The following is a 27,314-nucleotide window of genomic DNA, read 5'->3' on the forward strand; positions in this document are numbered from 1 at the left end:
GCAGCATTTTGTATCAGGCTGCTTTAGTACAGGACACATACCAAACATTGTTTTATTCATGTGAATTAAAAAAGAAAGATGGTGCAGGATTGTGAATTAATTCTCTTTATTTATGAAAATATTTTGGATTACAAAATGTATTTACATGGTTCACCAAGAGTCAAGTTATTGCCTGTGAGAGTATGTCATTTTAAGCATACCACATCACAAGTTTTTTTGTTAAGATGGTATTCACTCAGGGCATTTAGCAGTAAGACAAAGTTAAAACACTTCATCATTTCAGGCACGTTGAAGTCTAAGTGGACAACAATTACCACAGTGTACAAGCTGGAGATTTCTAGCCGTAAAAGGAAACAAAGCTAGACATGACTTCAACATTAATTTCTTAGTGGTATAAAATATGTGCTTATTAAATCCTATCCCAAAATCTATAACTTTTATTTGTCAACTGATTGTTCTTCACAGTTAAAATAGTATCTCATATAAAAGTCTTGTCTCCATTTTATCGAGCTTTAGCAAAGTATCTTGGCATTGAGTTTCACTATGACCAGTTACAAAAACAGGCATACAAGTAGATCCACCATAGCCTGGGAACCCTAAAAATAGAAATTCCTTTCCTGTATCCTCCTTTTTACTGGCAACTTGAAATTACAAAGAATAGCTAAACTGAAGTCAGCATTTCACACAGCTGTAAATACTCGACTGGCTATAGCAGAATATTTATAAGATACATCTCTACATTACAGACGAAATTCAGAAAATGAACCAATACATTTAGTATTTACCACATTTATACAGTATTCTGTTATTCTGTAAATATGAAACACTTGTAAACTCTTAAGTGCTGACAATATGGTTATAATGACCAATGAGATAACGAACCAAAATTATAAACAAACAATTTCATCAGGCAACTTTATGTTTAAAACAATTGCCAATAGGTACCAAAGCAGTTATTTCCTTTTTGTAAACCAAGTCACAAATGTACCTTCTATAAAGTGCTTATTTTAAATCAGTCTGATTGTCTCTACCTGACATTAGCTGAGCACTAGTGTGAGGTCTACCATTATCTTACTTTACCTATCACACCACCACCAAGCTGTATGGTCCAGAGTTAGGACTTGCTTTGGCATCTGGAGGCAAACACCATTTGGCCAAATCCAAGGTAAACCCGCAGATTATTAGTGCCACAACTTTTGCTTCAAAAGTTAAGTAAGCAATAATGCGCAACGAGGTGTCCCGATATATAGTGGAAAATAGCGGATGAGTTGGAGTTCCCTTCGCCAAGTCCATTTTATTTGTAACCACTTGTTACTTCAACAAACAGCTGCTACAGTTTGTTGTTATGGTTACAATAATTACTCTTTAATATCAAATGCACTGATTTTGGAATGGTGATTAAACTGTTGACTGGGACTGTGTTTAAGAGTCGCAATATTGGGCATTTATGTGACAGCCAATCAGAAAGAAATATTGTTCATGTCCATGATATAGTACTCGTTATAAAAATCACGCAATCTGAATGGTTGATACTATAGGTGTGGTATAATTACTATATGCCATACAGTTCTGTATCACTCCAAAAAAAGAGTGATACAGCTAAACTGCTGTGTCACTGCTGCCTTTCAGGCAGCTTGTTCAAGGTTTCTTTGTTACATCTTGTGTACAGGTAGCCTGGTAACCCCCCCCCCCTTCCGGAAATCTCATTAGCATTTGAATACAAATGGGATTTCGGAGGGGGGGGGGGGGGTTACCAGGCTAGTGTACAGGTACATAAGAGTAAAATTCTGAGGCATTACTAATGTAGTTTTGAGGAAGTGGGTTGCTAGAAGAACAATATTGATTCATTTCACATGTACAATGGATAGTTTGAAAGTTAGTTAACAATATCAGGAGCTTCCATGCAGTTATAGCAGATTGCAACCACCTTGTTTGTGCAGGCAGTCAGGGATTACTTTCTTGTAGAACACATTTGTGTAATGAAATTGTTATTAACTGTTTTAATTGGGACATGTCTATGATTTTCATGTTTCCATATTTGGTAACCATTTTATAAAACGACTCACTCCAGCAGGCCATGGTATATTATCATATCACAACTAAGGGGGTTCTCAAACAACGCCCCTTTGGTGCGATATATAGACAATATACCATGCCCTGTCATGAGTTATTACTTAAGAAACAAGCTCCAAATTCCATCGTTTAGTCTAAAAGAACGAGTCATACAGAACACATTTGACTGAATGCACACAGGCTTGCTTTTAGAAAATTATCCTCTTCACTGTGTTCACTTAAGTACCAACCCAAAGCATAACCCTGGAAGACAACAGAGTATCACCAAGCCAAATAAGGGAATGAACATAATAGAATGCCACTAGAGTTGCAAATAGCACTTGCAAAATTAATACCTGAGCATAAATGAAGTGGAAGTCCCTTTCTGAAAATACTCTTTTACAAGGGATAATTAAATAATACAAATACATGAATTCCTTTCACATGAGACTCGCCCATGCCACAGCGAAAGCAATGTTGTTCAGCAAAACATAATTATAATGGAAGTAGGCGATGCTAGTGTATGCGTTTGATACTGTATGGTATAGCACTTTGGCTTGAGCTCAATCCTTAGTTGAAATACCTCCACTTTGTACTATGAATTGGATTAGTTTAGACGGCGGACTGGATAAGACACTGGATGTTAAACCTTTAGGGTCACATGGTATTGAGGGTTTGCGCTTTGAATCAGACGAGGGCAAAGTTCTGAACCCAGTGATGGTTACGCCATTGTAACTCATGTAACAGATGGCTATCACAAGCTCTGGGCTCCTAAACTAAACTAACCCTTTCATACCTTGTCAATCCCTCCCCACGCTGGGGCTCTCCTCTGGGTCTTTGCTTTCTGGAGGAACCACAGGGGAGGTGAGATTCAGGTACCCCAGCTCAGAGGTCTGGGATTGGGGGTTGGAGAAAGAAGTCCGGGTGCCCTCCACCACACTCTCGCCCACCTTCATCCGACAGATGGCGTCCAGGATACCCAGCGGGTCGCACGTGCCCGGTGTCAGACTGCTGAAAAAAAACAGGGCAGGAGCAGAAAGTTTTGAGAAATGAAAAGAGAAATGCCCACATGGAGCTGATTACAATCTAAATATGCTGTGATGGAAATACAGAAGGTATAAACAAATTCTTCAATTGAAAATAAACTATCCTACCTTACAGTAGTATGCAGGACATTATCCACAGGAAGTCCTTCAGATGGAAACATTTTCTTGACATCCTGCCAGGAAAACGATTGAAGCCTTTACACATCGAAAACGTCAAAAATATTTCCTTTACAAGGGGATTGGGTCACCCGGTTCACATTATTTTACACCCATTCCCTTACCTTCCAAATGGAGATGGAGTGACTGATTCCACCATGCACCATTTCCAAGCAAACTGCTAACAGTTATCTTCCCTGTGGTAACTCCGTAGGTTAAAACTCAAGGCTTTACAATGGCTTTATTCCAGTGTATTGGTCTGTGCATTAACCTATTGAAAAGTACTTGTTATACAATATAGTTGATTCAACTTCAGGCAGTAGATAACTGGTTAACTAACTGGTTGTGCCATTGCAGTGCTAAATGTAAAAGTGTATTCAACATACCTTTCCATAGCTTAAAATACTAGAATAAAGCCACTGTAAAGTGTTACCAAATTCCCCAATACATACATTTTACATGCTACTTCTTAGCCACCACTGTAAATAGGGCTGTGTACTACTACCTCAAGGCTGTAGTATGATTGGGTGTTCCTCAGGGCACGTTCCAGGCAGCTGACTTGATTGGACAGCTTCAGGGTTCTGTCCTGTAGTTGTCTGTTCTCCATCTCCAACACGTTGACTCTGGAATAGAGTCATAGGCGCCAGGGGCTAAATCGCTTATTGTGCCTCCCACATAACGGTCCAGCGTTCAATGCCCATCTTATGGCCTGTGTGTAGCATTTGTCCTTGCCCTAAGCCCCCACTTTCTGTCTTTGTACACTGTCTAGTTTCAGTTAAGCTGAAATACCTAAAAACTAGCCAGGTGGTTAACAAGTGCAGAACAAATCCAAATAATAAAATAAAATAAAAACGTTTCAGACCGATCAGAGCCTCATTGACTTCCATTTATGAAAAATGTTTGGAGGTACTTCTGTGGCCTACTGGCAGTGTGAACACAACGTTTGGTCGTAAAAAACAAGATGATCCGTGGAGCTGGTACCTGAGCTGGATGGTGGAGGCGGTCCTCATGCCATTGCTGCCTATCTCCTCTGCATCACTCATGTTCCTCAGCAGCTCCCTCTTCTCCACCAACAACCTCTCATTATCCTCCGTCACCGTGTGGATCCACTCCTTCTCCTGCATGCCACCAGGGAGAGCGAGATGAAGAGAAAAGGAGACAAAAGTGTGAGAAACAGGCCTGGGCCAGCCTGACAGCGTGTCGCTGGTTCGAGTCCCGATTCCGACAACCTTTGCTGCGTGACATTCCCCATCTCTCTCTCCCCATTTCCTGTCAGTCTACCATCTCTATCAATAAAGGCAGAAAAAGACCCAAAAATATCTATTTTTTTTAAGTGTGAGAAACAAAGTGGCAGCAGTAGGATATTTTACGAGGGGAGTCCCTCTGACAGGATGGTGTCTGACCTTGTGCGATAGGCTAGAGGCCAGTGCAAGGTCGTTCTCCAGTTTCTGGATGATGCGGTCTCTCTGGGCCGTGGCCTTCAGAAACACCTGCTTGGCCTGACGTAGCTTGGTCTTGTGCTGTGACTGCTTCTCGTTGTACTTCCTGGTGGGGAAAAGTGTAGCAGAACGTGCATGAGCCTGAGCAAATGGCACAATAAAAACACAAAGACAGTCGAACATCCTTTGACCTACACTAGAGCTTTTTCCTCTATATATGTAAAATGTTTTAGTAATATTGTTCCTGTTGTTCTACATTCACCAGGTGAAGAAATCACAGATCGAGGCTTTAACCTTTGCTTTTATATGAAATATCCCAGACTATTAAGATTTTATGGAAGATGCTTAATCTGAACATATTGCTAGTTTGACCACTTAAAATAATAACCGAAAATCGCTTAGCTTCAAGCTCTCAATGCGTCGCAGGCGCATTGAGAGCTTGCGCAACATGCTTCCATAGAAGACATGCTGGCTTCTATGGAATCCAAAGTGCCTCTCGTTGCGTCCACTAGAGACGGCGCGCCTCCGTCATTGTGCGATCGCCTTAGCGATTTTAGGTTAGATAGAAAAACAACGGAGGTAGAGGGATTAAATCCCGGGGCGCTGGAATTGTAAGTCTAATGCTTTACGTTGCACACCACGGATCTATGTGGTATCACAGGGGTTTGGGAGTCATTTAAAGAGGTCCGCTCATGTGAGAGGCAGTTTCACGTGCGTCACAGAAGGGGGGCGTTGCCAAGTTACTATGATCGGGGAGGAAAAAAACACACGCTGTTTTACCTGATGTGTGTGTCCAGCTGCAGGAGCACCTGTTGCATCTCTCCTTGCAGTCTGTCACACTCCTGCTGACTGGAAGCCACCTCCTCCTGCAGCCTGTGACACGTCTTCTGGCTGTCCCTCTGCTGTGGACACAATACAGACCTCAATCCAGTGTGAAGGCAAATATAAGCAGGGGCAATCATTTAATTCTGAACATTATGTGGAAACAAGTGTTGATGACAAACAACGCATTTACAGTAGCTGGTGGCATAGAGCAGTGGTTCTCAAACATGTTCATGCCAAGGACCCCCAAATTGATACGTATTTGGCTGCGGACCCCCATCTGAAAACATTTTGTGCCAGGGACCCCCCAGAAGAGAAAAATAAAAAATTGGACAGAGTATGCAGCATGTGTGTACTGTATCTGAAAAAATAATAAATAATAACGATGACTTAGCAAATATATTTAGTTTTTTATCAACCAGCTTTCTTTATCTTGCTTGGGGCATCAGCTTTTAATAGACATCTCTAGTCTGCAATTCTGCTGTCAACATGCTGATAGCTGATACCACTCCGTTTGGCTAATGTCTCGTGAAAGAGCCCTTGGCACACCTCAGGCAAGATAGGAGATATCAAGTGAACCGACCCTCACCTCCTCTCTGGCCTTGCTGTGCTCAGCCTCCAGTACGGCCAGTCGGGTGTCAAGCTGCTGGGCCCGGTGGCTGAGCTCAGAGTTTGTTCTGATCAGGTTGGCCTCCTTCAGCCTCAGGGAGCGCACCTGCTGCTGCAGCTCCTCCTCACGCTGTTGTAGGAGCTTCCTGGGAGGAGAGATAGAGGGAGGGGGGGAGGGTGGGTGGATGGACAGATACGCAGTCAAATATTCAGTGTTAATGTAACAAATGGATAAATTAACAAGAGGATCTTACTGGTTCTTGGTTTACCTATGATCCTAGATGACTATTTCTATGCATTTAATGTATTACCTCGTGTTTTCCTTGCTTACTGTAAGTCGCTCTGGATTAAGAGCGTCTGCTAAATGCCTAAATTGTCAATTGTAAATTGTACTATGCGATTAAAAGGGAGTCACACAAGTCTGTGTCTAGTGAGAGTGTTTAATGCACGTTAATGAACGTGTTGTGAGCTTGTAGATCTGCCATTTTCAAAGAATATTGACAAATCTTGACAAACGCATATCAATATTGGGGTCCTTGACATTAAAATGTTTGAGAACGACTGGTTTAATAAACAACTTGAGGGAGTGTTGGATTCTTAATTCTGTAAATGAACCCACCACATGGACGTAAACTAACCCAACAATGATATTGTAAGCCTCCCCAGCCTGTAGACTAACAGGCATACAGTATGTGCCAAAGACGAATCTCTATTCACAGTAACAGCTTCTTTTTCTCTTTTTCTTCAATGGAAAGGTTGGGCTGTGGCACGTTCAACAGCACTGAGCACATACCGTGTTTTAACCCTTGCAGCACAGAGAACTAGCAATTAAAAATGGTTTTGAGCCTCAACAAAAGAGCGCTTTGCTTTAAAGAGGCTTCTAGTAGTCGCTTAGCAACCTATAAGAGCCTAGATCTGTTTAGCACTACTAGCTAATAGAGAGGTACGGCACCTTGTGGACACAGGGCGTAAGGACGGTGCCAGTACTAGAGAACACAGAGTGCAATAGAAATAACATGCAAATATTTTCATACATTGACCATTATAAAAACATATTTACTCATTTCAAAATGTCTTGTATGGTAATTTTGCATGATAATTAACATTCAGGCTGAATGGAGTGGCTTTCTGACTGAACAGATTATGTTTAGGTGGACATTTGAGAGAGAGAGGCCCTTCAGCAGGTACTGAGCTGAGAGGGGTGCCAGTGCTGGAGTCACTTAGCACATCATAAGAACAACTCTTCCTATATGCTTCCGTTTAGTTTAGCGTAACTACTAGTTAGCTTAAGAAAAGGAAAAGAGAAAGGAGAGAAACCCAATGAGCACAGAGACTATGAAGTGAGGAGACAGTTTTGGAGTGTGTTGAGACCTGTTGATGTTCTCCTCCTGTTGTTTAGCTCTCAGGGCTGATAGGGTGTCAGAGAGGTCCCTGCTGTCCCTCTCTAGGCGGCTGTTCTCACCGGCCCGAGCCTCCTCCATACGCAGCTGGTGCTGAGAAGCCTTTAGTTGCTGCTGAAAGTCCAGCACCTGTCACATGGGGAAAACAGCACCATGGAAGAATTCACTTGAGTCCATCTCTCCCCTTTATTGTTGCGTTTCATTTCAACCCTGTCTGCAATTAAATGGATGTTCGCTTGTGGGACATTAAGATATGAAATGACCTCAGTCATATACAGCACTAGTAGGAGGAAAGATTCTTCCAACAAGCTCACTTAACGATTACACTAAAGCTGCTCAGTGTGTGTATGGAGCATGTTGTATTAGGAACACCTGTTGAATGAAAAAGAAAAAGGAAACAGAACACTTTTGACAAAAAGACGTTTCTGTCTGGTGATTTGCTTGACAAAAAGCAGGCTTACGGGACTCCAGGGCCACTAAGCCAAAATCTTAACCTTTTTGTCAGCTGCGATGAGACGCGCCCTCTCGGCCTGCAGCTCCTCCTGCAGGCTGGTGGTGGCATTGCGGCTGGAGGAGTTGCGTGCCAGCTCCAGCTCCAGCTCTCTAATCTTGTGCTGCTGACGCTCGATGTCGGTCGTCTTGCCGTGGACGTTCTGCTCCGTCTGGACCAGTTTGGTCTGGGCCTGTTTCAGCTCTGCACATAGCTGGGGGAACCACATCACCATGATACTTTCATGTCAGAGTACACTAGGCGTAAATGTTTTCACAGTGGAGGTTCGTTATTTCGTGGAACGAAAGCCATTATATGTATAGCACAGTTCAAAATTATTTCAACATAAATAAATAAAAATATAATATATTAGTATCATCCATTTTTGTGTATATTGCTTAAATGCTTTATCTTGGGCTGGTTGAACCTAAGGTAATACTGAAAACATTTATCCAGGCCAATTATCTCTCAGAGCTTGTCGATTCATTAATGGCACTCTATGATAATGCTAAAGTCACATGCAGACTGTGCTGTTTATACATAGAATGTACGTATACTACTATTTCACCATTCTATCTGGTTTTCTAATTTTGTGTGGCCTCTGTCTATAATTCTGCCACCAGCTGTATTTCATGTGAACTGTATGTGACAATAAACACCTTCAACCATTTCATGAGGGTCTGCTGTGAATCAATTGTAACCTTGAGTTTTTCCTGGTCCAGCAGAGTGTTGTGTCTCTTCAGGTCCAGGTTCTTCTCCCTCTCATAGCGCAGCTCTCTCTCTGCCGAGGTGAACAGGCTCTGGGCCCTCTGCAGGTCCTGCTTCAGCTGCTTGGCCTCCTCACCCTTCTGGACCAGCACACAGTTCTGGGACTGTAGAGAGACAACAAGGAGAGATCGTACGACATGTTGTGAGCTTGTAGATAGCCTATTTTCGGTGCATGACATGCTTCCACGGAAGACAAGCCCCACTTCTATAGGATCCGAATGACTGAAATCAGTCGTGGTGACTGAGAACTTTAATCTATGTGAGCACATACAGTAGAATCTACAGTGCCCTTACTGCATAGACAATGTAGATGAACGCAGAACAAGCACATGGTTCCAACCACCACATTAAAGTCCTCAATCAAGGTCCAACATCAACTATGATGCCTGATTTATACTTAGTTGTGCATCAGTGAGGTGCGCCGAAAACATCAGATCTACAAGCTCACAACGCCGGCCCATCGGCTATTTTCGCATGCAACTTAAAGGTAGGGTAAGTGATATTTTTTGGTTAAAACAAAAAGTATTTTGTTAAAAGGCTAAAGCACTATATTCTGATAGTAATCATTGCTATAGAGTGTTTGTTCAGTAACAGGAGTCTCCCAGTCTCTCCAGCTCTTTCTAAACACAAAATACATTTTCCGGTAGGTGTCAAAATCTCAGCCAATCAGGAGAAAGTACCCATTTTTAAGCTTCATTTTTATAGTGTTCCAGTTCCAATTTTGCCTGCTCATTTCTTAGTGTCATCACCTAACCAATTTCACTTGTTTAATCTATATCCTGATTGAGTTCTCTGTCCTGATTGGATAAACTTGGAAATTAAACTGAAACGAAAATGCATTTTCTGTTTTATAAAGAGCTGGAGAGACAAGGAGACTCCTTTTACTGAACAAACACTCTATAGCAATGAGTACTATCACAATATAGAGCTATTTAACACTTATTTTAACCAAAGAAAATCACTTACCCTACCTAAGTATAAAATAAATGCTGTTGGTTTAGTGCAGCAGAGATCTGTACATAAATTAGGCAATAATAATCTGTAGGGAACAGCTTGGTATTGACTGGAAGGCGTCTTGAGGTTTGATTACAGTAAATATGACTCCATATCAGAGCCTAAATAGATGAGCTGACCTTGGTGTGTGCCTGGGCTTCGTAGACCTGGGCCTGCAGGGCTAGCTGGTGCTGAGAGGCCAGCTGCCTCTCCTCATCCAGGGTGGCCTGAAGACCACTTAGTTCCCGCTTCACAGCTGATATCTATGAACACAACAGACATTTTCTAATATAACTACACACATATTAACCACTTTCAACCTGCCATCCCGATTTGGAGCATGTAATTATAGGCAAAAGTAGCAGATCTACAAGCTCACAATGAGCTTATGGATTAGCAATATTATCTAGGGCTTAACAGATTCAAGATTCAAGAGGTGTTATGTTAAATAGTGGTTAATTAGCATGAAATTAGCACAGGAAAATAAATCTTGCTTCTATTTATGTACACTTGTAGTGTGATTTAAACCAACAGGCATAAAGCATAACATACATAAATTAAACAAAATACACAGTGTTGGTGCCATGTGACACCACTATCTATTACTAGTACTGACATTAATACATGGCACCAATACCAGGCAATATCAGTAGGCCAATGGGGTATCCTGCTTTTCATCAGATATGGATTTTACACAGATTCGGGTTATGGTACCATTTAAAGACACATTAAAGGTATACTGAGTTGCATTATCCAGCTTATCACTTGCAAAACAAACAAAACAGAAAACAGCCACACTCTGTGTCACTCTTTATCCCAATCCTCCCCTTCTATTTACGTTTTGGAACTATACCTTCGATTTTTGGCACTGGGTCTATTTTTATCATTAGCTCCCTCTAGTCTAGCCTGTTTCAATGCCATGACGCGGAGAGATGCTGCAAGCATTTCTAAAATAATAAATACAGGGTCTCTGCAGATACATATTTTAGGATAGGTGTATGCTTATTTCAGCTCTGTATACCATTAAAAAACTATGTACAGCAAAGCAGAACATTTCTAAAACAGAGGGAACACTGTCTATCCATTCCAATACATTTTGGCATACTGTTTATGAGAATTTAACCACATGAACCCTAGCGTCCCTATTCTGAGCACGTCTTAATAGGCGAGCATTCAGCTGGAAGAAAACAAATATCGGCAAAGAGATTTGGAGTTGAGGAAAAAGGAGCAGATTCAGTATAAGACCCCTGGGGGACTCCGTTGGATAAAGTATAGGGTTTAAGAGGTTAAATCTATGCTATCCAGGTACCTGATCATGGCCCTTATCCACAGTCCTCCCCCCTGGACTAGGACTAGACTCTGTGTGAGCTGTGTGTGGCTCTGGCTCCATGCTGCCGCCATATGTCTTCTCTTGTCTGGAGGAGAGGAGCTCCCGCTGAAGCTGGAGCTGCTCCCTGAGGTGCTGCGCCTCCAGGCCCAAACGGTCCCTCTCCCCCTCCGCAGCAAGCTTCTCCTGGACCCTGGAGCTCAGCTGGGTCTGCAGCTCGCTGCTCTGCAGCCGCTCGGCAGCCAATTCATCCCTACGAGGCCCGGGCATGATGTGTGTAGATGTGTGTGAAACAAACATGACCGATAGATTTAGAATCTGGAATATATAACAATGTTAACCCTGGCGTCCCTATTTTGGGCACACCTTCAACATTTATTAAAATTCTTCTTTCTTTCCTTTCCTTTTTCTAAAATAGAAAAAATAACAGATCTACATCTTCACAGATCAGCTATTTTTCCTATTTGACATGCGACAAAATATACAGTATAGGGCTTAAGTGGTTAATAAGTGTAATTGAAAGAAATCAGTGACCAAGTGTAGAACTAAATTCATTGTGTAGGTTTACAAACTGTATGACAAATGTTCCAAATCCTGTTATATCATTTTGTCTGAAAAACAAGCCACTTTTGGCAATGGCACGTTATTGGCAGGGATTATATACTGACAGGGGCCATTGTGGGGGAAAATGTTGGTCAAGTAACACAACTTTTGAAGCTGTGTGGTTACTTCATTTTTCTACTAGGCTACTGGGTTTCCCCTTACACAAATTTCAACCCACAAATCCCGAAAAAGGGCTGACACATAACACTAAGACAAACATTATTTGTGTTAAAATGACAAAATCGGTACATTGCCAAAGGATAGTCTGGTAGTAAGCAACTAGAGGCATAATAGTGATAATGGTGAGAAGGAGGAAATTTCATGTAGAAACAAAACATAATAGTGATAATGGTGCGAGGGAGGAGATTTCATGTAGAAACAAAACATAATAGTGATAATGGTGCGAGGGAGGAGACTTCATGTAGGAACAAAACATAATAGTGATAATGGTGAGAAGGAGGAGACTTCATGTAGGAACAAAACATAATAGTGATAATGGTGAGAAGGAGGAGACTTCATGTAGGAACAAAACATAATAGTGATAATGGTGAGAAGGAGGAGACTTCATGTAGGATGGCAGCATTTTCTGTTAGTGCTCCATCTGCTTGGAATGAGCTCCAGAAGTCCCTAAAAATTTGATCACTGCCTTCCTTGGGTCAATTTAGGGCAATGGTTTCCAACACTTTTGTTCCAGACTCTAACTGCTTCAATTAATTCTCTGATGTATCCGTTTTAGTTCTTGAAAACATTTTTGAGTATTCTCTGTCTGTCTTATTTAATATTGATGTATATAAATGTATCTCTGTTGATGTTATTGTTGCATCTCGGCTACATTGAAAATGAGGGCTTGCCCCTCAACTGTATTCCGAGTTGAAATAAAGGTTATGATGATGATGATGAGGAACAAAACATAATAGTAACCTCAGTGTGTTGTGTTCTGACTGGAGGCTGGTGAGTTCAGCACTCAGCTTATCAGCCTGCTGTTGGAGCTGGTTCACCCGCAGCCTGCTCTCCTGCAGGTCCTCGTGTGCCCGGCCACTGTCCTTCTGACGCTCTAACTCGCTCTGCAGCCGGCTCTGGCCGCGCTCCAACTGGGCCACCTGAAAAGAGAGAGAGAGAGAGAGAGATGGAGAGGGAGACAGATAGAGAGAATGAAAGGTAGAGTGAAGAAGACAGGGGAGAATTCATTATTATTAATTATAATCTTAAAAAGAGCAACGTTTTTATTTGATTCATTATTTTTTCAGATGGTCCTCTCCTCAATCAGAGGCAACTGAAAAATATATATCAGACAGTGTAAATGAGTCACTGAGGAATTAACCAATTATTACAGTAGGGTGCTTTACGCTACAAATCATTGTCCTTGTCAGAGCCATAGTCAAAGAAAATGGACCACACACATAAAATGTGGCTAATCTGCTCGTCGTAAGCATCTCGGGGCATTTACTGTGATGGGGTCAGGGACAGCCATCTACAAGCCGATCCACGGCGTCACACTATGAACTTCTGGCAATGTCAGTAAAGTTGGACTCTTTATGAGTAGTCCTATATGAAGATAATCAATGCAAGACCGTTATACACAGACTGTACTGTATGTGTGTCAGGTAGACTCAATTCATCTCATACAGTCTGAAAAGGTGGACAAAGCACATATTTACCCTTTTCCCATCACATTGTGTGACATATAAATGAATGTATAAGATAGCCAAAATCGTCTAGCGTGCAAGCATCTTTACAAGAAAAGCAGCTTTGCGGCTCAAGAAGTCAAGAAAAGCTAATTAACCAACCTTTTCCTCCAGAATTGCCTTTTCTCCCTTAACTTGTGTGAGACTTTTGATGAGAGTTTTCCCTTGTTGACATTCAGTCTGAAGGCCGTTGACCTCCATTCTCAGCTTCTTCAGCTCTCTCTCACCTATCTGCAAGGCCTAAGGTAAGTAGGATAATAAGGAAATACATATGTGAATTATAACCAAACAGCAAATGTGTGTTCTTCAGAACCTATAACAACAACAATCAGCGTCTGTCAATCACAGGGCCCTGAGCGCAGACGCTGATTGGCTCTTCCACTTTTTGGTTTCTGCAAAACGCCCACCCAGCGATTGGGGCCAGACCGTCTGCAGAAGACACATGATCACGCGACCGCCGACCGGGATGGTTTACCAGGCTACTAACGAAATATCCCAGGCTGAGATTCCCATGTATTGTGAGCCACCCCTACAGATAGGACGCGGTGCTCACCACTACGCAACAGAAGTCGAGAAAGCAGCTTTGGGCATGTTGTTATACCCATGCATTATACAAACAGTAACTGACATACAGTATAGGCATATTATGCACATTGTTCAAGTGAACACGGGTCAATAGTTAACAAGCAGAGGATTAAGGACTGGATACGTTTTCACAGTAGAGAAGAAAATAGGTAGCCATTCTAGTTTGCTAGAAATGGTGAGGTATTGTAACTTGTAGAAGTTGTGGAGATGTTTACCTCATTAAGTATTTATTGTGTAAATACAAATGCCATTTTAGTCACATGACTTATTTCCACTGCGTTTAAACTCGATATGCCCACTTTGTTGCAAACCTGTTTCGACAGGAGAGCTGTCCAGATCAAAGACATATAGGTTATCATATAGGTTGGAGAAATGAAAAGCTGACAAAATGATTTTATCCTACGTTTTTCACACTTCGTGCCTACTTGACATCTCATTATTGTTGGACTGGCAGGGAACTCACCCTCAAACTTGAGGGCTGTGTGTTTTGGAGTAAACGCTGACTAAATTACAGTTATTTTGATTTTCATAGTAATTTTGTTCTAGCAGCAGTGTTTTCGCTTTGGTGGCACACAACACAGACTTGGAAAACTGGACAAAAATGGTGTCACCTCTTTGTCCTTTTTGAGGGCGGCCTGGGCAGCGCTGAGGTCCACCTCAAGCTGTTTCCTCCAGTCTTTCTCCTCAGTGAGGCGAGCCTCTAGCAGAGCCAATCTCTCCTGGTTACTGCCTTTCAGCTGCTAGCCACAAAACATTACAACACAGTCAGAGGTCACAAGTTCACAATGTAAAACTTTGTCCAGGACCTAAGATTTCATTGGATGAATTGCATGAATCATAGAAAATGTATCATATAACTATTTCTTTACGTAGTTAAATGAAATTACACAAGTGAGTCAGTTTCAAGAATTCTATTTGTGCCTACATAACTTTTTGTGGGTGAGAAGTGTTTTCTCTGTAATTGTATGCAGCAATGGCAGTTCAGGGATGATTTTAGTTGTTTTGCTCTACATTCAGCCCTATTTTGGTCCTGGTTATAGTGCCATTGCAGTTTGCAATGCTGTAAACATTTTCTGTCACGGTTAGCTTTTTTCTTTATCATAATAATCGTATTAATTCTAACTGATAATATAGAACCCTTTTTGAGGTAGCAACACAATTTCAATCACCTAAGGAATTACATTCCTTTTTTTGTACATTCTTTCCTTTATTCGGAGAGACAGGAAGCTGAGGGCAGAGAGAGGGAAAGACATGATAGCTGGATTGTGATGAGCGTTTTATTGTTTTGGGTCCACATCCATTCCTGTTTAAGTGCAATTTGTGGTAGTTTTCTGTGTTGTTTTGCCAGCAAATTTACCACTTTAACCCTGGCGTCCCTGTTCTGGGCGTTTCACAATAGGCAAAGATATTTGGTGTAGTAGAGGGGAAAAAGGAGGGTACCAAGTATAGACCCCAGAAGGACCCAGGTCAACACGTTTACAGTATATGGTTTAAGTGGTTAATTATAAACAGCAGGACACCACAATTCCTTGTCTTTTATGAAGAAATATGGTCAGGTTCTGTACTTCTCTAGTCCTGGAATTATAGAGTTCCAGTGCTGCTTTAAGAACACAGAGGTTGAAAGTTAAAATTAACCTGTTGTAATAAGGACTCAGTCTCTTTGCCTCCATCTCCATCCTTCAGCAGCTTGTCCTGGAAACCCTGCTTCTTCAGTTCTACCTCCAGGCTTTTGATCTGTAGGACCAGCACATAATAATTAGTTAATAGAGAGCTAACATTCCCAGACATACTTTAAAGCCTGGTTTCAGACTGTATTATCATACAGTCTGGTATGGTAGAATGGTATTCTAGTCAAGGACTTGAGCTTATTGGCTTCTCAGAAACCAACGCCTTTGCATTAATGGGATTTGAGAGAGATGGTTATTTTTCCCTTTGTCATTTTTGCCTGCTGACAAGTGCACTGATGAGTAATTTATTTGACTCACTCTCTCTCAAACGCTCTATTCTGAAAGGATTAATTCAATCCGAGATCGTCCTGTAATTTGAATTATTACCTATTACTCATTTGAATGTACTGTACAGTAATGGGAACCTGCCATGTTGGACATTTTCACCCGACTAGACAGTAAAAATTCTGGACTGAATTACGTTTTTGAGGTTCTCTGGTAATACTAGTCCTGGATAAATAAACAAACTGGAAAAGTGTGCTCCTCGGAGCAGGCATTCAGGATACACTCAACCATAATGAATCAAACTGCTATTATTCACATCTCTCATACAGAGACCTTCTGTGATGTTATATTAGTACTGCTCCTCACCCTCCTGTGCAATCCCTCCACCTCCCCCTCATGGCGTTGCCTGTCCTCTTTGCTGGCATTCTGGGCTTCGCCCAGCAGGGACTCCAACTCCTCGTTCCTCTCCACCAGCTCCTCGTGCTCGACGCGCTGCCTCTGGAGCCGCCGCTGCATCTCTCGCACCTGCACCAGGCCGTCCTCCCTCGCCTCGCGGCACCTGGCCCACAGACAGTAGGGCAGAGAGGTCGGAGAACAGAGGTATGGAGACATAGAAGACAGCAGAAGTCAGAACGGACGGGTGACATACGAACTGAATGAGATCGCATTCGACAAGGAGGTTGTTTCAGGGTTTCATATTAAATATGAATCCTTTAAGATATTAATTTATCCTGCCCGTCAACCTATTAAATGACTATATATTAATATATACATTTTACATATGAATTTATAGTCATTTAATAGGTTGACAGGCAGGACATTTACAGCCTTCATTAAAGATGCTGTAAGACAGTGGTTTGGAAAAAAAAGTCAGAACAGATGGCGATGATGCCACGGTACCGTTTATGGATGTCACCCTTGTCTTCAGCCGAGGAGGAAGTCAGGTCGCTTTGAGGCTCATCCCCACTAGTCTTGTCCTTTTTAACCTCGTCTTTGACTACGGGGTCTTGGTCTAGGCCATTCTTTGCCATCTGGATGCATTGGGGGAAAAAAGTGCATTTGCTAAAATACAATCATAAATAATGGTAACTTTATAGGTTTAGATGTATTTAGGAATAATGTATCAACTGCTAACCGTGTCTTGGAGATTTCTTTTTTCAGAGTCCAAGGTCCGTACCCTCTCTCTCAGAGCTCTGATCTCTGCATCTAGTCTCTCGTTGCGTTCTCTGGCTCTCTGCAGCTCCACCATATCTGGGAAGGAAAATAAACATTAAAAAGCAGGACTAGTGACTCGGTGCAGTTTTGTCTGATTTTGCATGGTCATTTTCATACCTCAATGAACAAAGTCATGCATGTAATTCTGCACTCACATTCTCACACTCGCACACATTCTTAAAGACATTACGATGCTTATCTAAAAATAAACTTGGATGTCAGCACCCAGGCAGGAGGAAACCTGCCACATATTTTCTAGCCACACCCACGCCCGCCGAAATCGGTCTGCATTTTCCTTGAATGGCTTTTTAATGTAATAACATTATGCCACTAAAACTAATACATTTTAACCATACAGTATCCTTGGCTCGATGTGAGTGTGTCTGAAGTAAGCCCAATGGTCTCCTTTTTTTTAATAGCGTGCCACATTTAAAATGGTAGAAACCAACTACATTCTTAGAATACACAAACGCCTCCAATTAATGGCTTGTAACAAAGTGGCGAGTAGAAACACAAACTTACCAACCACACCCAGCATTTATTTATCATCTTTTGGCTGGAGGCTGATGTTAATTCCCTACACACAAGTTTTAAGTTGAAGCCAACATAGTCTCTCTCACCACAGTGCTTCAGTTTGTCCACTTCTTTCCTCAGGTTTTCAACCTCTTGGCCCGTTCTCTCCAGGTCAGCTCCTTAGATTAGCAATACGTTTTCAATTCAGGGCACAGCTTTCAACATGATTCATAAAGAATGATATTAAGAGAACTAAAGCTTTCAGATGGAGTCCATTTTGAATATATCTTGATAGGCTAATGTACATGTACACATTAGTAATTACACATACAATTATCGTTAAATAGCACAATAGGCTTAAGTGGTCAAACATTGAATATGCTCAGGACCTCTGCATAAGATCTTTCTTTAGATGATCAATAAAATAAGTGAACATTTTAAATGCACCGACTGATTTTGAAACGTACCACTGAGTATCACATCATTGTTGTTTCTGGCGCCGTCCAGCTCATTGGTCAGCCTGCGGATGTCCTGGTGGGCCATGGCCAGCCTCCGAGAGGCCTCCTCCAGGTCACGCTCCAGCCTCTGGCGTTCCCCTCGCTCCCTGGACACCTCCTCATTGTGAACCTGATGGAAAAGAGGAAGGAAAGTGGCAGAGGTTGGGTATGGCAGGAGAAGGAGGCACTTGACTTGTTTAACCACTTAATCCCTGTATAGTTTGTTGACTGGAGTCCCCCAGGGGTCTATACTAGGCCCCCTCATTTTTCCCCTCTACACCAAATATCTTTGCCGAAAATAGCCGATCTACAAGCCCACAATACGTTGCGTGGCTTTTTCTATGACAATAATGTACGTATAGTATACTGTATTTTACCGTACATAATGCAGTCCAGATGTGGAGGGTTAGGCAAGATGATTGTTCTGCAAACTGGGTGTCTGGCACTACTTTCAAAGTACCAGTATGCTGCTACCTGCCGACCCCTTTCTGTAATTCTTGTATCTTAATTTGCATACTTATGACTGCTATTAGTATCTAGTATCTATTGGTTGCAACTCTTGGCTGTATCTCCTCTTTTCTGTATCTGCCCTGTTTTGTCTTACTACTGTATATTCTGCCTTTGGCCGCTGAATTCCCTCAGCAGGATCAGTAAAGGTATATGTACACATTGTGAGCTTGTAGATCTGCTATTTTCGTCCCCAAATAGGGATGCTAGGGCTCAAGTGGTTAGTCTTGTACGTGGTTGGCACATCTGGTTAAATGTGTTGATTTAAGAGACATGCGTTACCGGGGCAAGGAGCTGTCATCACTGAGGGTCTGGAGAAGGAGATTTAGGAAAATGAGAGGGAGAAGAAACCACATTCCCATTGCCGAGCATTGGTATACACCTGAGAGAAGGATTAAATGCAGCAAACGATGGACATGCTCTTGCCAGTAACATGCTGACGATTTCCATTCCTCACATCCACCCTTATCATGCATTAATTAAATTTCCCATGTCCCAATTTACAAATCCGTTAGTGAAACAGGTGCTGTAGTTCAGTAGTGGTAGGGACATCACAGTGGTCATACTGGCTTCAGAAGACCTTCTCAGTGTGAGTGTGTAAAGACTGGTAGTAATGCATCAAAACAAGCCACACAAACCAGTGGCATCAGTGTTAGTGGTTTGTATATAGCTGTATGGTGGAGAACATACGGGGGCACCACTGTGTTTGTTCTGAGCAGACCTGCGTGGACCAAACAGCTTCTTCCATGGACTCTGACATGAAGACTGCTGAGAAGAGAGACAGGCTGCTGTACAACATGTCAACTTGCTTTTTTTTTTACAACCCTCTCAATGAACCAAGAAGACTACCAACACACACACACACACACACACACACACACACACACACACACACACACACACACACACACACACACACACACACACACACACACACACACACACACACACACACACACACACACACACACACACACACACACACACACACACACACACACACACACACACACACACACACACACACGCACGTAATTTTTGGTTTCAAACCTATGACTTCAGGGTTACAGGACAGTCCAACAACTGTTGACCTAATGGCCATTTAAGAATGATTGCTTCAAATGAAATGTGGTTTCCTCCTGTTGATATTATGAGTTCACAGTGAAACGGCCCCAGGTCTGCATCCAAACCAAAGTGAAACAGTCCTGTCCTGATCCTTATCTACACCACCAGGGTTCAAATGGAGTCTCCTCACCTTAGTCATGCTATCTTTGGTCTGCAGCATATCCTCCCTCTGCTGCCGTAGCTCGTCTCCCAGCGTGTGATGGACATGCTCCAGCTCCGCCTGTCAAGATGGCATAATAATAAAAGAGACAAATTCATCTCTGACTTTATAGCATCCCTGCAGATAAATGAGAGAGCAAGATGTGACTTTTTACTAAAATCTGCACTTGGTCTATTTCGGGTTTTCAAAACAAATGTGTGTCGTTTATACTGTACGTATAAGTATTCGACGCCTCGGTGTCATTTTAGTTGTTGCTATATATATTGCAACACTATGTTAAAAAATAAATTGAATAAAGATTTGACGTTTTTCAGAAAACTTAAGTTTTAGAAGGCGTTTTTAGAATTGGCCTTAGGTCTAAATGGGTTAAAGACAATGTCAGATTGTAGTTTAGGGTAACGTCATGACATTTAAACTCCCGAATGTCAATAAGCAGACTGTTTCGAAATGGACTTCCATATATATATATTCTTCATTTGAAGTGGTTTCATGATATCTACAGGGTTTCCTGACAGTCAGACTCTGACAGGGAACAGTCAGTCTGGTACCTGCAGATGAACCTCCCTCAGGTTGCCCGTGAGGCTCTGGCTGTCCAGCCTCCTCTCAGCAGCCTCCAACCTCTCCAGGAGCGTAGCCCTCTCCACCAGCAGGTATGCCACCTGCTCACTGGGGCCACTCAGGCCCATCTCTCCAAGACCCTCCTGGGCCAACAGCTCCACCAGCTCCTTGCCCTGGCTCTCTGCAGATAAGAGTGTCAGGGATTAGGCTCCACATGTACCTTCTTGGATCTGGATCAAGGTCCATATATCCACATATACTCTTTTGGATAAAAATAATATCGACGGGGCACACTATACAGTAGCTCTGACTCTTATACTGTATGTCTTACAACTGGTTGTTTGTAAAGTTGGTGATATTCAAATTGATACAGTGTACAAGTTCTTACATGTCACTCAGGAAAATTCTGTGTCCAAAATAATACTTTCAACACAAAGTAGTGTAGTAGTGGTTAATTAGTGCTTCACTGTCATAGACTGAATTACACCATAATTTACAGAGTCAATATCATTAAAAAGCCTGTACTTACTGTAGGCTTCAGTATCTATTCTGAAGCCTGTATAGGCTCAACCATACTGTTTCATACCAGTATTAGGGCTGTTGATAAAATCATATTCAAATTCTAATCAATTAAAACTATACATATGAATCCTAATAATTATTTTGGTAATTAATACATTCCATACAGGAAAAGTGCAGCATCACGCAGATGGTGCCGCTCTGTGACCAGCATCAGCTGAGGGAACAAAGCCACGCCACATTCATTTAATTATATATTTTCCCATATAAAATATTCATTGGCAGTTAGTACATGAACAAAAGAAGTCGGGATCTGAATCTGCATTTATCATGAATAAAAAATAACACGATCAAAACAAAGTCCTCCTGACACACCCTATCTATTAGCTGCTCTGCAGTACAACACTGTAACAATGTGTTTAGAAAAGATTGTTAATACAGTCATAACTGAACCAGTTCTACGTTTGGTTCTTCTATGATAGAAAACCAACAGTTCTACTGGAGGCAACGGTGTTGAGAATTCATTCCACATTTGAGCCAGTCAGTCACGTCATCTCTCTTTTAAAACAAGTGTTGTTAATAACAACAACATCCAAAGCTACAGTATGTTCCAGCCACTGCTGGATCGATCATAACAGCAGCAGTGGCATCAACAGGCACCATGACCGGCACAAGCCGACTGCATTCTTAATGGAGCTCCCTGAGTCATCCACTGGTATCGGCTAGAGCAAGCTACATTATTATAATTATTATAACTAGTCCATACACGGTGAAGTGCGCAGGCGAAAGTACAAACGTGGGGTTATTGCGTTTCCCGAATTTTGGTTTCACCACATTTTGGTCTCACCACATTTTGGTCTCAGAGGTTTGTGGAATTATAGGAGGATTGTATTGTTCATTACAGACATATTAGTAGTTACTACATCAGCCACATCACAATAAATGAACAATTATTTAAAATTATTATTATTATTATTATTATCAAGACAAAAGTGAAAATTTTCTTCTAATCTAATTTGTATCTTTAGATTTGATCTAACAGCCCTAGTACTGTAGGCTGGGCAAGAAGAACTGATCACAATGAGGTTAGGTTTATTTCATCTGCTCTGCGTTTCATTATCCCTGTGGTTGTGTTTTACACGAATATCGCTGCAGAACCTAGAGGATGACTGAAACCAAGAGGCTCACTGAACGTCATTTGCATAAAACACGCAATTGGACAAAGCACTGACACCATTGCGCCAAGTAATTTACATGCAAGGACGAGGTTGGAAAAGCACCAAGCATAATTTGCATGCAAGCATGTCATTGGACAAGTACTGACCATCGATCTGCATCTAGTGTCCCATGAGTGAGTGAGTGAATTAGTGAATGAATGAGTGACCACAATTTAATTTATATTTCAATTTTCATTTTAAAACGAACAAACATTTGTCACATGGTGGTATGCATGGGGGAGGCATTAGCAGCATTATGTAGTACAGTATGTGTAGTAATGAGTTTTGATAAATAAGATGGATGGGAGAGTTTTGGAATCATTGAGTGTGTGGCTGTTGTAGGTAGTGCATCCTGTTTGTGGTTCAGTAGGAGGATAAACGTAGTGTTTTCTGTGGTTGCACACTCACCTTGCTGCAGTTTGATCTGTTGGAGCTCAAGGCGCAGCTGCTCATTGTCCCTCTCATATTCAGCAGTCAGCGCCTCGCGCTCCTCCAGCAGTCCGCGGATATGCGCCACATAGCTCTCCACCTGAGAACATACACAGTAATTATGACTTGGACTTCTCACACCATGTTCTCCCTTTCATATTCTTTTCTTTTCCGAATTTAATTTATTGTTATTAAAATGTTATGCATGGATTTTACACCATGTGATATTAATGTAGTTTCTTTGAGTATTATGAAAAGCACTATATACAAATAAAATGCATTAGTATTATTTGTATAACCAAAAAAAATAGAAAATACAAAAATGATATATATATATAGAATTGTATTATTATTATGCTTTACATGGTACAAAATAAAGACTAAAATGGCCAAATTAACATCAACTAGAACTCGGTACAGTGCAGTACCTCTGCCAACACAATTTCAATTGCCAACATCCCCTGGATTGATTGTGACCTTGCCCTTGACTGTGACCTTGATCATTCACCCTTTTGACCCAAAGGTTAAGCAGACTGTCTTTGGGGCAGCCTACTGATCGTTCCCACTAGGTTTAATGAAAATCCACGCATTCGTTCAATTTATTTTGCTAACAGCACCGTGACTTTTGAAATCCAAGGAATCTCCAAGGTGGTGGGCAAGTACTTTGCCTTTGCTACACCTGGATGCGCTCATCAGTAGGTTAACTAATACAGTATACAGACGTATTCAAAGGCATAATACGGCCTTTCTCATCATCTCACCTCTTTCATCTCACTGGCCTGTTGGGTGCGTACAGTCTGCAGCTCCTGACTGGCTGCATCACGGTCTTTCTCACTGCAAACCAGCTGATGCCACAGGTGCCGCTGGCGCTCCTCAACACTGGCCCCTGGAGGCAGGCCATCCTCCTGCAAACGCACGGCAATCTGGTCCTGCTCCGTCCGCACCTTGGGGACCAAGAATTGGTGCCGACTCTCAATGTGTTGCATCTCACATGTTGAATTGATCAGTACAATGTTTTATTATGAGAGCTACAAGGCTACAGTGTTTTAAGACACTTTCCTGGAAAGGCTTCAATTACATATATCTATGGCTGTCACGATCATGACATTTTAGTTGATGATTAATTGTCATGTGTTTTTGACATTGAACATTGGAACAGACAGTATAAATTGTAAGCTTTTCTAAACAAAGATTGCACAGGGCAGGTATGATAAATAACTTGAATGTACAAAGAAATGACTGACAATGGCTGGTACAGCACCAATAATGAAAATAAATAATGCACTATGGCAAAAATAGTCCATAGTACATTAATAATAATGGCCATAAATTAGGCCAACAATTTATAATTCTATACTTTCAAAATGTGACAGGCCTACATACATCACATAATATTGCTTTATTACTATTATGAGTGTTTTGATGTGTCCAACTGTGGAACAGAAACAGGCCACAGAGAGTTCTCTTATTTCGTCTAGCAGTGAGTTTAGAGCATCCAAGCTGTCACTTTCAGTGTGATCAAAAGATTCAATGTTAAATTTGAGTCTAGCTGCAAAATGGTCTATTGTTGTTGTGACACGTGGCAGGAGGAGAACACAACTCAGGGGTCCTGCGTACGCTAAACACCTGTCATTGAATTCAATAGTGTAATTTGCAGATCCTGTAACTTGAGAAGGCCCCTCTCATTCAATGACTACACTAGCTATGGAGGTAGACACCATCCCAGCATGCTGCGTATTGTCTCCACATGCTAGGCAACAGCATCAGGTCTCACATGCCTGGTGTACTTAAACATCAGACCAAAACTGTCAACTGTGTGATTACACTCGAAGCATTCAAATAATTCTAGCATCCACTTCAGCAAGTAACCAATATTTTGTATTTGTTTGGCTGGTGAAATAGTGAAACTGATTCACAAATTTCTGAATCCAACACTCTTGTCGTGTTCAAAGCCTCCCTCAATACCCACCTTTTCAGACTTTCCCTTTCTAACTCAAACCAAATCTCCCTTTCTGCTTCTTAGTCTTAGCTTAATGTTTTTAGCCTTTTAACTTTTTTTCTTGCTCCTAATAAAGTTGTTTATTTTTGGGTACTGATAAAAGTGCTATATAAGTCTGATGTAGTGTTATTATTATTTATAACAGGTGCTGTAATCAACGTATGTAAATCATACAAACTAGGCCAAAGCTGCACATGAGCAATCTGGCACTGAGCCTGTTAAAACTGTCTGACATGATAAACAAATAAATGAATGATTACCGGCAGTACCTCTTCATTATCCATGGCCATGCATCAGGAAGTTGCATCGGTAAGTGATGAACTTTTACCTCGACAGCCAGGACAATGATGTCAAGCAGCAATCCAGCCTACATTTTGTCCAGTAAACATGTTAAAGGTTCCCAAAATGTTGTCCAATAAGAAGATGCTCAAAACGCAGACTGCTCAGTGTGTCTGTTGCGTGCCATTGTCTTCTTCTCTGGCTTCCCCTGTAAAAGATGAGAGACCTTAAGTTAGAGCCATGATGATCTGCAAGCAAGTTAGGAGTAGGACCTGTAGTTACAAATGACTTTCTAAGCTTGAAGATCAGGGTTGCTACCTCGGCTTAGCTAGAAAGTGTCACATGCCATAACCTCAGGTGTGTCACATTACATCACCTAAGGCTATGCAAAGCTTCAAGCTGATTAGCTATGTTTTATCGGCTGTATATTATCATGACTTGTTTAAGCTAGGCAGGGGACAACGTAGGCTATGTAGTATACTATGCACATACTCCAGAGTGCATAGCAGTGTCTTTGTTTTAAAATAACATGACTTGTGTTTGAGTGATTTAAATATGACACATTTAAATATGACACAATCTGTCTTCCTAGCAGTGATGGAAAAAGTAAAACATTTTTTTACTTAAGTAGAATTATCAATGCTGCAATGTAGAAATACACTCTTACAAGTAAAACTCTGGTGTTCAAATTTTACTTGATTAAAAGTACAAAAGTATTGGCATCAAAATATACTTAAAGTACCAAAAGTAAAAGTACTCATTAAATGGAATGTCCCATTTCACAAGATTTTAAATGTATAAAATTCCTTTGAAAATAGCAGATATAAGCTCACAACGCGTCGCTTCAAATAGCCGGAGTATATATATAGGGCTGAAGTGGTTAATGTACTGTATGTTTTGTAATATTAATCAAAATCTAGAGAGTAACTAGTTACTTAAGTTTTCAAATAATTGTGGTGGAGTAAAAGTATATTTGAAATACTCCAGTAAAGTAAAAAAAAATACCTCAAATTTGTACTAAAGTACAGTACTTGAGTAAATGTAATTAGTTACTTTCCACCACTGCTCACTAGGTAACACAGCTAACCACTTTCTTCCATGTCTGAGTGCCCCTCCCAAGCACCATGCAGGCATTTGTATTCATTTTAATAATGTACTTTTTGTAATCCTCATTTTGTACGTTTTGTAATCATTTTAATAATGTACCAAAATGTCTGAGGAGGAGGAGCAAGTTAGGCTTTTTTTTCCTTCTCCAAGCACCACAGGCATTTGCATTCCTTTTCTGCAAAGCTAGCCGACAACAGAGAATAAAGTGGATGGATGTGTTCATATCATCCATCGTCTCTCTCAGGGCAAACCTGCAAACCCACAACCTTCAGCTAAACCGTTAGTTAGAAGTTTATCCCCAAAGTTGACTGAGTTGAGGCTCAGCTAATAAGGCTAACTCGCTACCGTTAGCTGCCCTGTAGCACCCAGTTGGCAACGAACGACACCAACAGGGAGTTCTTCTATCAACCTCTCCGTATTGTTACTTACACAGCGTGCTAGCGTACGGCTGAAATATACTTTAAACTGAGCTTAAGTTTTACACACCTTCCCAATACTGGTAGCGACAACAAAACACCAGGTGCAGCAGAAGACAGACAGACAGGCGTGGCGGAGTGGATTGGCTTCTACCCGGCGCCTAGGCAACGGACCGTACCATTCAGCGGATGGATGGGGGTAACGGGACGATCCATTCTAGTGCAACTGACGCAATGACCCCTGCTGCCTGATCTATGGTTGCAGTAATTCGGGGGGTTTCCTCATTACAATTACAAATCATCAGTGGTGGAAAAAGTACTCAATACTATCACTTAAGTAAAAGTATCAATTCTGCAATGTAGAAATACTTTGTTATTGTTACATGTAAAAGTCCAGAATTCTAAATTTACTTGAGTAAAAGTACAAAAGTATTGGTATCAAAATTAACTTGAAGCACCAAAAGTAGAAAGTACTCATTATGCAGAATGTCCCATTTAGTTTCAAATGTCCAAAAAAGTATATAAAAATCTTTTGAAAATAGCAGATCTACAAGCTCACAATGCGTAGCATCGCGAAGCATTGTGAGCTTGTAGATGTCTATTTTCAAATGGCAGAAATGTATACAGGGTTGAAGTAACGTATGTTTTGTAATAATAATCTAAATCTACAAAGTAACTAGTAACTAAAAGTTTTTAAATAATTGTAGTGAAGTAAAAGTACAATATTTGCCTCTGAGGTGTAGTGGAGTAGAAGTAAAAGTTCTGAAAACAGGAAATACTCCAGTAAGTAAAAAATACCTCAAAATTGGACTTAAGTACAGTACTTTAGTAAATGTACTTAGTTAC

At 41.3% G+C, this 27,314-nt stretch overlaps 1 protein-coding gene across 12 annotated transcripts; it reads right to left on the bottom strand.

The window, feature by feature from the left end:
- Positions 1-89: 89 nt before the first annotated feature.
- Positions 90-26,622, bottom strand: ccdc30 (coiled-coil domain containing 30). Of its 12 annotated transcripts, none has more exons than XM_080445551.1 (28): positions 26,539-26,622; positions 24,936-25,153; positions 23,429-23,611; positions 22,647-22,767; positions 20,493-20,683; positions 19,915-20,004; positions 19,350-19,427; positions 18,123-18,282; positions 17,763-17,834; positions 17,063-17,178; positions 16,828-16,958; positions 16,294-16,486; positions 15,611-15,709; positions 14,587-14,715; positions 13,493-13,630; positions 12,627-12,805; positions 11,085-11,355; positions 9,916-10,038; positions 8,674-8,886; positions 8,019-8,228; positions 7,496-7,653; positions 6,105-6,270; positions 5,474-5,595; positions 4,658-4,799; positions 4,236-4,372; positions 3,757-3,877; positions 3,207-3,271; positions 90-3,063 (listed from the first exon to the last, which is right to left on the bottom strand). In XM_080445551.1, exons 2-28 carry the CDS (start codon positions 24,954-24,956, stop codon positions 2,853-2,855), a joined length of 3,840 nt encoding a protein of 1,279 aa, XP_080301677.1. In that variant the 5' UTR covers positions 24,957-25,153; positions 26,539-26,622; the 3' UTR covers positions 90-2,852. The 12 variants fall into 12 exon arrangements, with proteins under 12 accessions (XP_080301677.1, XP_080301672.1, XP_080301671.1 ...); XM_080445546.1 differs by having other exon boundaries at positions 19,350-19,424; positions 24,927-25,153; XM_080445545.1 differs by having other exon boundaries at positions 14,587-14,712; positions 24,927-25,153.
- Between the last annotated feature and the right edge of the window lie 692 nt (positions 26,623-27,314).

Source organism: Gymnoscopelus braueri, assembly GCF_963280865.1.
Source record: "Gymnoscopelus braueri genome assembly, chromosome: 12".
Lineage (NCBI taxonomy): Eukaryota > Metazoa > Chordata > Actinopteri > Myctophiformes > Myctophidae > Gymnoscopelus > Gymnoscopelus braueri.